The 13,147-nt window shown below is 59.8% G+C and overlaps 2 protein-coding genes across 52 annotated transcripts in view; one reads left to right on the top strand and one right to left on the bottom strand.

Moving 5' to 3' along the window:
* The window catches only part of EPB41 (erythrocyte membrane protein band 4.1), a 228,658-nt gene extending 222,536 nt beyond the window's left edge, over positions 1–6,122 (top strand). For all 50 annotated transcript variants that reach the window (XM_070078946.2, XM_070078923.2, XM_070078944.2 and 47 more), the window contains 3 exons: positions 412–492; positions 3,296–3,400; positions 4,057–6,122. In XM_070078946.2, coding sequence (XP_069935047.1) covers positions 412–492; positions 3,296–3,394 — 180 coding nt within the window. In that variant the 3' untranslated portion in view covers positions 3,395–3,400; positions 4,057–6,122. The remainder of the gene's footprint in view (positions 1–411; positions 493–3,295; positions 3,401–4,056) is intronic.
* Positions 6,123–6,575: 453 nt separating this feature from the next.
* On the bottom strand, positions 6,576–10,933 carry TMEM200B (transmembrane protein 200B). Of its 2 annotated transcripts, none has more exons than XM_008265855.5 (2): positions 10,695–10,933; positions 6,576–8,790 (listed from the first exon to the last, which is right to left on the bottom strand). In XM_008265855.5, the coding sequence occupies exon 2, from the start codon at positions 8,768–8,770 to the stop codon at positions 7,847–7,849; it is 924 nt and encodes a 307-aa protein (XP_008264077.4). In that variant the 5' UTR covers positions 8,771–8,790; positions 10,695–10,933; the 3' UTR covers positions 6,576–7,846. The 2 variants fall into 2 exon arrangements, with proteins under 2 accessions (XP_008264077.4, XP_069935052.2); XM_070078951.2 differs by lacking the exon at positions 10,695–10,933 and adding an exon at positions 9,287–9,371.
* Between the last annotated feature and the right edge of the window lie 2,214 nt (positions 10,934–13,147).

Raw genomic sequence — 13,147 nt, 5'->3', positions numbered from 1 at the left:
GATATTAATAATATGAAATGTTTTAAAATAAAGACCCAGTTTCTAGCTGTGTGACATATATGTTCTTGGTCTTCTAATTGTCTTCCTTAAAAATAATCAAAAATAAAACGTATAGGGGGAGAGCAAAGAGAGAAACCGTTGTGTTTACTTGCTCTGTTTCTCTGGTGTTTGGGAGGAAGAAAAAAAAGGAGAAGTAAATAAACAGAGAACTGTGGCTTCCTGCCTAGCTTAAGACATTGGCCGCCCATGAGAGCAGAGGTGTGCTCATTTAGCAGGGCAAGTGGGTAAGAAGGCGTCCCTGCACAGTGCCCAGGAGCAGATGAAAACTTGGAACGGAGCTTTCAGCACAATCTTTGTTTTTCTTTCTTATTATGTTGTTGATCTCACGTGGCTACATCCTTGTGGTTACAGACTGTCAAAGGCGGGATTTCAGAGACCCGGATTGAGAAGAGAATCGTGATCACCGGAGACGCCGATATTGACCATGATCAGGTGGGATGCTGAGGGGATTGCAGACATGGGGTTGGAGGACGGGTAGAAAGATAGAGGATCTCTCTGCCGTCTCCTTCCCCAGAAAGCTTCTTGGGTGACTTTAGCTTCTAAGTGAAGTAAGGACCCAGGGAATCAAAGGCACAGAGGCCAGCGGGGTGGGGCTGCAGATGGGAACCAGGGGTGCAGTGGGAACACTTGCACTCAAATGCTGTTTTCTCCCTCTATTCTAGTTCTTAACTCACCCACCCCCTAGTTCCCCACCCGTAAATTGGAGATTACTGAGTCTTTCTCTCTAGGTTGTTGTAAGGACCAAGTAACATGTGGCACTTGGTGGGCTCCAAGCCAGTGGGGCAGTTGTTATCCAGGAGGTTGAGTGTACCCAAACCTGTGCTAGACGGTATCAAAACAAAAGGAAGGCAAGCTCCTACCCCCAGAGCCCTGTCCCAGCTGAGGAGGCAACCGGAGGACATGGTGTGATGGAGACACCAGCAGGCTGAAACCTGGCTTCTGTCCTAGATCTTGCACCAACTTGCTGTGTGACCTTGGACAAATCACTTTACCTCTGATGATTTTTTTCCTTCCCGAAAAGGGAATAGGTTGATCTAGATAATTTTCTGGGCCGCTTTGAGGAGTAAAATCCTATATTTCTATGTTAATTAGGTACTAATTGTGTGCTACAAGCAATTAGCAAATAATAAGGTCAAGATTAATGTTCCCAGTTCTCTAGTGGGTGGGGTTAGGACAGCAAAGCTGCAGAGAAGAGGGGGTGGACAAACTGCATGCAAATGCTTCTGGAATCATTGACAGGATTGCTAGAGCAATAATTCTGTGGCCTTTATGCTGATGTGCTGAGTGCCTTTAAAAAAAAAAAAAAACTGAGCTGCAGTGCTGGCAGTTCCCTTGGTAGCAGGCTGAGACTTACAGCTGAAAACACTGGGCTCAGGATTCCAGAAGCAGGGCTGCAAAGCCGAGGGAGAAGCTTCTGTTTGCCCAGCTCCCTGGGCCCTGCTGCGGTGCCAGCCTGGACCCTCCCTCAGTGTGATGTGATGGGAGCGCCAGCTATTTGCTCAGTCTGCACGAGACAGCGCGAGTCCTGATGGGGAACAGGTGTTTGGGTTGGAGTGACACAGGCCTGGATTGATTGCTTAGTCTGCAAACTGGGCGTGTACCTTTGAGCTGTAGTTCCACCATGTATAAAATAAAGATCATCACAGGTTTCTCCCAGGGTTGTTGTGACAGAGGGACGAGTACACTTGATAGCCCAGAGACATGCTCCAGGGCCCCATTCTTCTAGGTACTGAGAGATCCATGAGAGGAATAAGATATGATGCTGTCTGGCTGGGAGGGGGCACTTTAGGAAGGATTGTTGACAGCGGTGCAGTGAGGGCTTCCTAGAGATGAGAGTAGGCAGAGTCAACCAAGAAGAGGAGTTGAAGGGGCAGGGTTGTGACGTAATCAGTTAAGCTGCCATTTTGGACACCCACATCCCACATCAGAGCATCAGTTCCAGTGCTCTGCTTCCTACTAATGCACCTGGGAAGGCAGTAGATGATGGCCCAAGTGCTTGGGAGACCCAGATGGAGTCCCTGGCTTTGGCCTGGCCCAGTCCCAGCCATTGCAGCCATCTGGGGAGTGAACTGGCAGATGGAAAAATCAAAACTTCTCTGTCTCTCTCTCCCTCTCTGTCACTCTCCCTTCCAAATAAGGGAAATAAATTTTTAAAAAAAGAGGGCCTGAAGCAGGCCACAGTGTGAGCAGATGAGGTTGGATGAACAGGGATCTGCATAGGTGGCCATTCCAAGAATGCCTTTCATGGAGCCAAGGGACCACCAGAGGAGTCTTCCTTCTTAACTTCGTCCCTCCTGGAGATGGCTCTTAAGAGCCGAGGGGAGCAGTCAGTTGATCGGTTCCAGCTGGAGTCCTTTTTGATGGGGGCTATAGACCATGCAGAGTGATGTCATGGCTCTCCAGTGACTTCCTTTCTGCTCTCATTAGCTTTTCTAGAACAACCAAAACTATTCCAGATGCTTACCTTGGAGACGAAAGGACAGTATGGTAGAGAGGAAAGCCTGGGTTTAAATTGCTGTTACATTACTTTCTAGGTGTGAAAACAGCACTTTATTTAACCTCTGAACTTCAGTTTCCTCATCTATAAAATGGAAATAATGGTACTACCCTCATGTATTAAGTGAATGATGTGCTTATGCTGGTACATGGGGTGTAATAGGCCTTCCTCCTTTTTTTTTTTTTTTTTTGGAAATTACTCACAGAAATTTTACATGCAATCTCATATCTCTATTAAAAGGTACGTTACATCAAGATTACAAAGAGGATACTTTATTTATAAGAGACTTCTACTTACCTGTGTGTTTTATCACATGATTCATTTCTTCCCTCCGTCATTCTACTTTAGCTGAAAACGTCTCTTCTCTAGCACGTTTCTTACCCTCCTCTCCTGTCCTGAACGTCCTGGTCGCCTGGTGTTGGGCACAGATTGGTTCTGGGCTCTGCATGCTTCCTGAGGGCATCTTCTCACACCTGGTGGGGCGTGCCGCTGTCATCCGCGGAGCCCTCTGCTGTTCCTCGAAGGCTGTGCTGCCTCCCCTGTCTGTTGCCAGTCTGAGACCCTCCTAGGCCGGGTAGGGGAGTTGTCAGCTTGTGCAACCTCAGTGCTGTCCTGCCACTGCAGAGAGAAAGATTGAATCTGTCAGGGCATCAGAAAAATCATGTCCTGTGATCCCCTGCCTGCCTTCACCAGCGAGGCTGCTTTTTGACTGATGAGATTGTTTTCTGTCTTTCACAGGTCCTTGTACAAGCCATCAAGGAGGCAAAGGAACAGCACCCGGACATGTCAGTGACCAAGGTGGTCGTCCATCAGGAGACCGAGATCTCTGAGGAGTGAGCTCAGGTAGGGGGTGTTCCTGCTGGGTTCCAGGGCAGCCCCTGTTCCAGCCTGAGAGAGCACCGGCAAGAACCCTGGACGCGCCAGGGCCATACTCCTAGAGCGGTCCACACTGGGATTTGATAAAGCGAAGACAGGGGAGTGGTGAGAGGGAGGAGAGGGGGGATTATTACATACTGGCTCCAGTTAAAGCAGCCGGGTCATTTGTGTCCTGCCCCCAGCAGTGCCAGCAGTGTGGGTAGGAGGAGCTTCCCCGCACTTGGGTGCAAACGCCCACTCACCTCCTACAACTTCTGCCCCCTCCTGCTTCTCCACCTCCCCTTTCCCTCCCCTTTGCTGTTCTGCTGTGTCACGGGCCCTGGGACAGCCAGAGTAGAAAAAACCAAGAGCAGGGTCGCACTGTCTAGAAATGGAGGAGGAGGAGTGGGGCGGGAGGATGACTGAGGCTCTGAGAACAAACCAGAGAGTTGGAAGCAGGAAGCCGCTTTTGGGGATCAGGGACCAGATGGACAGTGCGTACAAATGACTGGAAGAAGCCATCCATCACCAGGTATCCTCACTGAGCTCTGTGAAATGTCACTCATGACTGCAAGGGCCTGGCAGTGGGATGGGAAGCTTTCTCCTTTGCAGGATTTAAAAATGTGCTGCTTTGTTTCCCCTAGGAACTACCCCACCCCCACCTCCCTGCCCTTCTCCCATCCAAGAGAAACCAGCGAAATTATAAAGAAGCTAACCTGCAATAGTCAGACTTCAGATTTTCAAGATTATCCTAAACCACCAGAAACTGAATTTCCTTTTCTATTTGGAGTTTATATCAAGAGATTCTAGATATCACTGATCCTTTTCAAGACCTTTTTTCTATATTGTGATACCGGAAATTATTCAACTTTTCATTCTATGGACAGTTTTTAAAGAATTTTTTTATGGGGTACTTTGTAACCCCTTCAGCCTAGCCTTTCCTCACTGATTTCCAACCCAGATACCGACAGGGTCCACAGACTCCTTCAGGAAATGCTCCAGACTCTGCCACCTTTGTTGGAGGCCAAAGCCAGCTCGGAGAGACTCCTGCTTCCCCCTGGGTTTATGCCCTTTGGACAACAGCAGAAATGGCCTGACCCAGCGTTCCCAGAGCCAGTGACGTGACTTTCCCACAGTGGCCAGCAGGACAACTGCCTGACCCACAGACCTCAGAACGATGTCCCTGTCCTTTTGCTGAGGGTGTCTGGTGAGGCAGAGACCTCTGCTGAGAATGTAGTATTTTTTTCTCCTTCCCTCTTAGTCTTTCTTTTTGGAGATTCTTTATAACAAGGACGTAAGAAGTCGCTCCTGATATATCTGATACTGTGAATGTTGGAACAAATCTGTGGCCTTCACCTCCCCAGCCGCCCCCCTTACCTCATCAGAAGCAGTGACTCTTCAGTGCTGTCCCCACTCCCAGCTCAGGAGACCGAACTCACGGGAAAAGAGGCACTTTTGGCCAAAAGCGGTAATGGAACATGTTTGGTGGTGATGTGGAAAAGAAAGTTAATGAGATTTTTAACGTACGTCCTGGGCGTGTGCACTCCACAGGGGGAATGGTGGAGTTTCCCTGTCGGATCCTGCTGAGAACTAGGTCCGGGTGGCTGGGCCTCCTCCTTTCACCAGCAGTGATGAGAGAATGTGGTAGGAGGGGCTGTATTCTGTGAACTCTCCTCTCCCAATGGGCACCTGCCTGAGGCCACCTTTCTGGATCAAGAGGATTGGCTTTTAGGGTTCACCCTTCCCACAGGACAAACATGACAGGGGTACAAGCCCCAGCTCTGCTCAGTCCCACAGGCCATCTGAGGTCCGTCAGGTTCTGTATGCTTGATTTTGTGGTAGGTTTGGGCTTTCGTTTCTTTTTTTCCCCTTGGTTTTGGTTTTGGAAATAAGGACTGGTGTCCCCAAATCTCTCATCTTCCAGCTTGCTTCCCACAGAGCTGCCTGGAAGCTTCTTAGGATCCTAATTCTAGGCTAGCCGTGAACTTTGTAAGACAGTGGGTCACAGACAGAGACTGCTGGGCGTCCAGGGCAGGGAGCAGGCGGTGCAAGCCTCTGCCCTGACATGGGAGCCGCTGCCTGTGTCCAGTTTCTGCTGAGTTTAGACAGACTCAACTGTTGGAACTGAGTTTGGGTGTGCATTTTTCTTTTACTTCTCATCCGAGACTGTCCTGCCAATAGGCAGCTCTCCCTGGGGAGGGAAGGAAGGGCACAGGTTGCAGATGACAGGCTTGGGGGAAGGACACTGTCCTAACTCAGGAACAAGCTTGGGGTCTCAAGGGACGGGGTTTTTTTGGGGTGGTGCTCAGGCCAGAGCCATGTTTCCAGGAGCAGTGGCAAGTTAGGAATCTGACTTACACCAAACCAGCATGCCACGCGAGCTCACTTCCCATGGCCAGCTGTCCTGGGGCACCCACCTGTGGAATGAAGGTGGGGGAAAGGAGGGCACAGCCTGTCCATCGGAAGTCTTCGCATGCTTAGTGCATCCTGGGAGGCAGTGGGTGATGGCTCAAGTGCTTGGGCCCCTGCCATCCAGTTGGGAGACCCAGATGGAGTCCCTGACTCCTGGCTTCAGCCTGGCCCAGCCCTGGCTGTTGTGGGCATTTGGTGAATGAAGCAGTGGATAGAAAAATCTCAATCTCTCTTTCTCTCCTCTGCCGCTCCCTTTCAAGTAGATGGAAATAAGTAAACATTAAAAAAAAAAAAAAAACAGCATAGGGACTATCCTGTGCTCAGCTCAGGTGGCAGCTTCCTCGCGTGGATCTGGAGGCCTGCACTGTAGCTCAGCTCTGCAGCCAGCTGCTGCCCGGGGCTTCCTCGCCTGGAACGCTCACGCCTTCCAGGTCTCTTCCCCTTTCTTCTCTGGCACCAAATCTTGGGGCTTGGCAGTTGTTTGGGTTTTTTTCTTTCTGCGGTTGTGTGCGTGTGTGTGTGTGTGAAGAAAATCAGACTGTCCAGGTAGAAATGGCGGAGGGGAAGGAGAGCGCGCATTTGCAGGGCCAGGCACTTGGCAGCAATCTTCCTAAAGTGACTCAGACACACCACAGTGACAACTCCTGCTGCAATTTTATTTTCACTCGAGAAATAAAAATTTCTCCCAAGCCACATGAGATCGCTGCCACCCACCCACAAAGGCAAGACCTGTATTCCTAAGCCGAATGCTGGGCCCCGCCGGGTGCCTCTGCCCACTCCTCCCCCAGGCTTCCCTGGGTTGCTGGGAGGAGACTCCACCTCGGGAAGTGGCGCCAGAGCTGCGGCCTGACCAGCACCCTCGATGCCCCTGGGACGTCTGCCCAGGGTCTCAGCCCCAGGCTGGTGGTTTTTACAAATCTCGCAAATGTATTATTTTGGTGACAAAAATGAAGGAGCTTTGTAAATTTTTAAAAAATTACAAATCATATCAGGTAGTTGTTTACATTTCTTGACAAAATAGGAACTATGGCAGCAGAATCAAATTGGCAAAATCTTTAGAGTAAATAGGCAATAATTAGGTCTGCTGTTTCGGCCTTTTGTAGTAAAAGAAGTGGTTGTAGTGTTTAGATATGTATTTGGTCTTGCTTCTTGTATTGCATTTTTCAATAAACTAAAAAAAAAAAAAAGACCGGCTGAGGATTGATCCACTTCTCCGTTCATCTCCTGGTAACCGGGAAAGCAAACACTGCTCCGGGAGACCTGAACTCCAGCCGCTCTCTGACGCGCGGCATCGGACAGGATGCAGCTCCAGCACCGTGCGCGGGAACTTCTGGGAACTGGCACATGCTCTGCCCCGCTGGGCATTGTGCAGCACAGACCACAGCTAAGAGAGGAGAGAGGGGCTCCTCGGCTGTGGGGAGGGGCTGGGCCCCCCTGGAGGCAGTGGCAGTGGTGCGGGCCTGTGGGAGAGACCCTGCATGGCTGAGGAAGGAGGGGATTGAGGTGGTGGGAGCTGAAGGCTCAGTCCCCATCCCAGATGGCAGTGGAGGGTCTCAGCTCCACTCATTGCCCATCTTCCCCGAGGCCCAAACTCCACCTCCAGGCCGCCTTAGAAGGGGCCTGGCCTGGCCTGGCACATCCCAGCCTACCTTCCAGGTCTTAGCGGTCCTTGCCTACCCCTGTGGACGTGCCAGGACACCGGGTGCATCTCCCCCAGTCACCTTGGCCTGGACCTCCAGCCCCTTCAGGTACCTGTCCAGGGCTAAAGCCACATCTGGAGGCTGAAGAAATTCCGGAGGCTGAGGTGTGCTGGTCTCCACTGTCCATGGTGAAACAAGCCCTCTCCAGCTCCTGACCCTACCCAGTGCAACTGGCATTTCCCTGCCCGCACGCCTTTGTGATCAGAGCATCCAGCTCCAGCTGGGATGTGACAGACGACTGCTCCACAGGGAGACTCCTGGTCCTGTGGTCCTGTTTCCATGGTCCATGCTGCAGCCTCACGGCAGGCTGTCCTCCCCGTCCTCAGACCCGGGCACCCAAGTCCCCTCCTCCTCCCAGCTTGGCATAGCCCCCCAGACTGAGGCGGTCCAGGCGAGGCCAGCTTCGGTGCGCACAGTCTCGAGCCGCAGGGGACCCAAGGAGGAGCTCCCCAAGGCCCAGATCCAGAGACTTGGAATGTTCGATGCAGGAACCAGAGGGCTGCACGGTGATGATCACGTGACCAGGCTGGGCCCTCGGCCCCCAGGGTGGGGGCAGCCCCGGGCCCTTCAGCGAGTAGCTGTTGAGCAGGGCAGGCAAGGCCAGGCGAGGGTTAGCAGGTTCTGAACGCAGGCTCCGCACCGATGGGACGGGCGAGGTTCCCCGACGCGGGGACAGGTCCCAGTTGTCTGGCTCTGCACAGCCTATGGCCCGCGGAGTCCTGGGGCCGGGGCTGGGTAGGAGCGCACAGTCCCAGCCTGGGCCGTCGGGGGGCCGCAGGGCCTGGGCGCGCAGCACCCCCTGACGGAGCCGTCGCGTCTCCAAGTCTCGGTTTTCATACAGAAGCGTGTTGGCGCAGATAAACACGAACAGGCCGGCGCCCATGATCACCGGCCCCAGGAGCCGCAGACGCTCGTGCGGGCCGTGAGCCCGGCCGGCGCCGCGCCCCTCGCGCCGGAGCTCGCCCACCGGGTGTGAGCTGCTGTTGGCAGCCCGGGGCCCAGGGGCCCCCGCGCGGTGCGGCCAGTAGCCAGCCACGGCGATGCCCATGCCCACCAGGACCACTAGCGCCCCCAGCGCCGCGAACGCCCCCGACGGCGAGCGCAGCCGCAGCCGGGCCCGCACCCGCAGAGGCTCCGGTGGGGAGCGCGGGCGCCGGCGGCGGCCCAGGCGGCGGCCCAGGCGGGAGACGCGGCCCTCGGGGCTCCTCCGCACCTCGGCGCAGTCTCCGGGACTCCCAGCCGTCATCCCGCCGTCGTCTGGGCGCTCTGCAGAGAGAAGATGCGAGGCAGGGAGTGATCCGACGGGCCCCGGTTCGGAGCGCCAGGCTCGGGGCCCAGATCCGGGAGGGAAGCTCGGGTCGCCTCGCCCAGGCCGCTTGGAGATCCCTGGCGGCCGCCCCCGGACTTTCCCGGGCTGCGAGGCAGGGAGCCGCCCCCGCTCGGGTTTTCCGCAGCGGAGCTCGGAGCCAGAGACGCGCGGCACAAGCCCGAGTTGGCCGGGCCCGCGCGTGGAGGTGGGAGGGGCGCGCCGGCTGCTCCCTGGCGCATCCCCTGCTCCCGGCTCCCGGCGCGGGCAGCCCGCGAGTCCGCGGCCTCGGGCAGCGCGGGGCCCCGGCAGCCGCGTCCCGGGGTAAGTACCGCGCGGGCTCACCCCACCCCCGCACGTGGCCACCCCAGAGTGCTGGAGGGAGGAGCGCTCCGGCTGCCCGGGGCCGCAGGGTCGCCCGCGGGTCCCAGCTCCCCCCTACCGCGTCGCACTTACCGCAGCGTGGGAGGAGGGGGTGGCCCAGACTCCAGCCTCTCCCCGCCCGCTCCCTCCTTGCAGACCGTCTCGGTCAGCGCTGAAGCTGCAGCAGGAGAGACTCGAGCTAGACAACGGGAAGACCGCTCCAACCAAGAGCAGCCAGGGACAGCAGGCGAGGCGGCGGCGGCGGCGGCCTCTGCCCGGGATCCTCTTCAACTCCGCACAGAAGGAGCCTCCCCTCCCCCCAGCGGCCGGGCTGGGGCCCCGGCAGGAGGCTGGCGGCGGCCGGGACTGGGCGCAGAGCCTCGCTGGACTCCACTCGCGGCTCTCGCGGCGGCCCCGCCAGGGCTGCTGCTCCCAGGTTGCCGCGTTCCCGAGTCGGGCTCCTCGGGATGAATCATCCCGCCGCCCGGCCTCCTCCGCCGGAGGCCTCAGTGGCCCGCGTCCCGGCGACAGCAGCGCCGCCCCTGCGCCTCGGGCCGCCCGGGGTCGGGGCCGCACAGCCCTGGCCCCTCCTGGCTGCCGATCGCGCCCGGCCTGCGGGGTGAGCTATGGATCCGGACCGAGACCAAGAAGCCGGGCAGCGCGTGGTGTGGCCCCCACGAAAGAAGGGCGTGGGAAGACACGCGGCCCCCGCCCGGGCGCCGGGGCCACGGGCGAGAGGAGGGTCGGGACCTGGCTGTCGGGCGGCGCAGCTCAGGAGCTGGGGAGGAGGCCCTGCCACTCTCCCGGCCCCATCCGCACCCGCGAAGATCCAGGCAGGGCTTCCACCCCTGCTGCCTCCCAGGGGCGCGCCGCAGGCCCAGAGCCTGGACGGAGCCGCGGCGCCGACCGCGTCCGAGCCTGGTTCTCACGGATGGAAAGTCGCCCTCGAGGCCGAGCTGCCCGTTGGGGTCACAGCGCCGCGGACCCCCGGGTTCCGGCCCTGGGCACCGGCACCTCTCGGCGCAGCCACCGGGCCGTCCTGGGAAGAGTGAGGCCCGTTAGCCGCCGTGCCTGAGTAGGGGGTTCCTCTTCCCAGCCCGGAACCCGGGAATGGCCACCGCGCCTCCACCCTGAACTGCGGCCCCAGTTCCAGACAGGTCACCCCGAGCCGCGGCGTCCCCGCCAGGAGGGGGGCGCAAACGTGCAGAACAGAACGAGGGGGCCAAGCCCAGAGAGCCCGAGCCTCGGCAGGGCGTGCGCCGACGCGGGGAGCCCAGGGAGGCGGGCGCTTGGAGCCGTGGCCCGACGGCCCCTCCCCGCGGGATTCTGCACGGGGCCGAGTTCCCGGTTCCCCCGGGGCCGGCCACTGTCCGCGACCCCACTCTAAGATGGGGCAAAGGGAGGACCAGGCTCCCGCCCCCAGGGTCCCTTCCCGTCGGAGGGGCCGAGCAAAAAGTTAAAGAAAGTTGGGGGGGCAGTCCATGCACCCTGATTTGCTCACCTGGCGCCGCCGCGCCCAGGCGGGTCCGGGTCCGAGTCCGCGCGCCGCCGTCCTGCGCGCCGCCTCTATCTCCACGGGACCCGCCCCCGGCCCCGCCCCACTCAGCCAGGCCCCGCCCCTGGGAGTCCCGGGGACCCTGCGACCCCGGTGGGCCCCGACCTAAAGGCGGCAGCTCAGAGCTGAGGGTCGCAGGTGAGCGCGGGTCGTGCGCCTGGAGATTCTGGGGACGGGGCCCGAGTCCCGCCACCCCCACGACCCTTCACCCTCATCTCTCGCCGTTCTCAAAGCCCTGGGAAGGCGCCCCCTCCCCAAACCGGGACTCTGAGGCCTGAGCCCAGGCCCCCTACCCCGCTTGCCGCCCCGCCTGCGGAGCCTCCGTCCAGGCACCCGGGGTGGGGGGGCGGCCCGAGCCTGGCCCTGCCGGCCCCACAGCCTCCCCGCTGCGAGCCTCACTGCCTTCATCTGCAAGACGGGCACAGCGCGGCTTGCCCCGCACAGGGGGCGCCAAGGGCTGAGCCCAAAGCCGGGCGCAGCCCGCGAGTCCTCGGCGATTTGGAATCCCGGGGAGGGGGCGCCCGGCCCCGGCCTGAATCTGCAGGGAGCAGGGTGGGTGCGTCTCCCCTAGGAAGACGCGCTCGCCACGGACGAGGGGAGGAGGAGGAGGGCGCTGGGGGGCCTGCAGGGGGCGCGTGGCTCCCCGCGCGCGCCCCCGGAGGCAGGAATGTGGCGGGAGCCGGCGGGGGTCGGGCCGGCTGCCCAGTTTCCATGATGCGGGGGGCGGGCCCGGGGGGCGGGGGCGGCACGGGCCCCCTCCCACCCGCAGCCCGGCCGGGCCCCTCGGGGAGAATTTCCGGCCTGGGATTGATTACAGTCCGCCCCTCCCCCGACACTGGGACCCCCGGCTCGCGCGGCGGGCGGGGGAGGGGCGGTAATGAGACACGGCTGTGCTGGGGCGGGAGGCGCGAGGACGTCGAGGGCCTGGGCGGGGCCGGGGCCGGGGCCGCGCGGTTCAGGCCTCGACTGCGCGGACACTGGGTGCGTCAGGGAGTCCGGGAGCCCTCTCCCCGCCCCCGGGATCCGGGAACCCTCGGGAGGAGCCAGGCCACCTCCGGGCCTCGGCTTCCCGGGCTTCATCCCTGTGGGTCCCAGAGCGAGGCCAGGGTCCCCTTCGCGTCTCCGCGTGTCGAACTGGAAGCTCCCGAGGCCTGCGTCGCGGAGAGACCCCGCGCCCCCGCGCGGGGGAAGCCCCTGGGCTGCTGTCTCCTGCCACCCGCCCCCGTCTCCCGGGACCCGGGCGGCCTCCATCCGCTGCCCACCCCCTCCCTCACGACTTGCCCCTTCACCTCTGGGTTCGCTCAGCGCCCGCACCCAACCTCTGAGCCCTTCCCGGCTCCTCCCCGGGGATACCCGCCTTGGGGCCAGCGCCAGAACAGGCCCCCGGTCCTTAGGGCTCCATCTGCCCCCTGCTCCTGCCTGCTCTTAGGCTCCCTGGTCCTCCTGGCCCCTCGGATTGGGCCAGCATCCCAGCTTCAGTGCCAGCGACCCCACGCCTTGGTGGGACCCTGGTCAGTCCCTGTCCCTGCTCCTCCCCACTGCGGGGCCCCACCGTCCATTTTCGGGGACACCTGCAGCTTCTTCCTCTCCCCCTTCCGTCCAATCCACATCTTGGGGACCCTGCCCCTTGCATCTGGCATCAGCCGGTCCCCCCGTGGCCACTCTCTTGCCCCAGCTGTCATCTCTTCCTGTCCCGCAGAGAGCCACCGAGCGTTTCTTCCCTGAATCTGACCCGCTACTCCCTGCCTAAAACTCTCAGTAGCTCCCCAGGGTGGTCCAAGTACAGTGACAATCCCTTCTGGCCTCTACAAACCACCCTCGTGGGCTGCTGAACTTGTTTCTGTCCCCAGACGCGCTGTGCTGTGGCCCCCGGGGGTTGGCACCGTCCTGGGACAGAAACCCATTCGCTGGTGCTCCCCTTGCCCGCTCCGACTCTCTTCAGATCTGAGCCTGCTCCCAGCTCCCAGACCCAGCCACCCCTCCTCGCCCTGGCCATTCTACACCCTGGAAGATGCCTGCAGATGCCTGGAAGGGACCTGAGGTGCCCGCGGCCCCTGGGAAGGGAGCAGCTGCCACCTGCTGCATGCACAGCCCTGCCCCAGGTCACAGAATTCACCTTCTCTCTTCCCCACGATAGGAACCCCGGGCTGGATTTCCTGCTCAAGCCCCGCTTCTCGTCTCGGGGTGTCCTAGGAGACACCCAGAAGGCACAGTGGATGCCAGTGTGGCCTCTGCACGCCCTGCCTTCAACTCCTGCCCAGAGAGGCCTCAACCTCAGCTGAGCCTTCAGAGCTGGGTTGGGGGGGGGGGTGAGGAGGGGGTGGCTGCTGGGCGGGGCTGGATTTGAGACCTCAGGGGAGTCACAGCGTTTCCCACAGGCCCCGCCTCTGTCCTGAGTC

This window comes from Oryctolagus cuniculus, chromosome 7 (genome assembly GCF_051225735.1).
Source record: "Oryctolagus cuniculus isolate XC-2025 breed Fujian yellow rabbit chromosome 7, ASM5122573v1, whole genome shotgun sequence".
Lineage (NCBI taxonomy): Eukaryota > Metazoa > Chordata > Mammalia > Lagomorpha > Leporidae > Oryctolagus > Oryctolagus cuniculus.
Note: the sequence above shows the minus strand (reverse complement) of the source record. Positions and strands in the feature narration are given on the sequence as shown.

Bases quoted from the DNA above. Each gene is read 5' to 3' on its own strand.
- TMEM200B (XM_008265855.5), bottom strand. From the start codon at position 8,770: ATGACGGCTGGGAGTCCCGGAGACTGCGCCGAGGTGCGGAGGAGCCCC.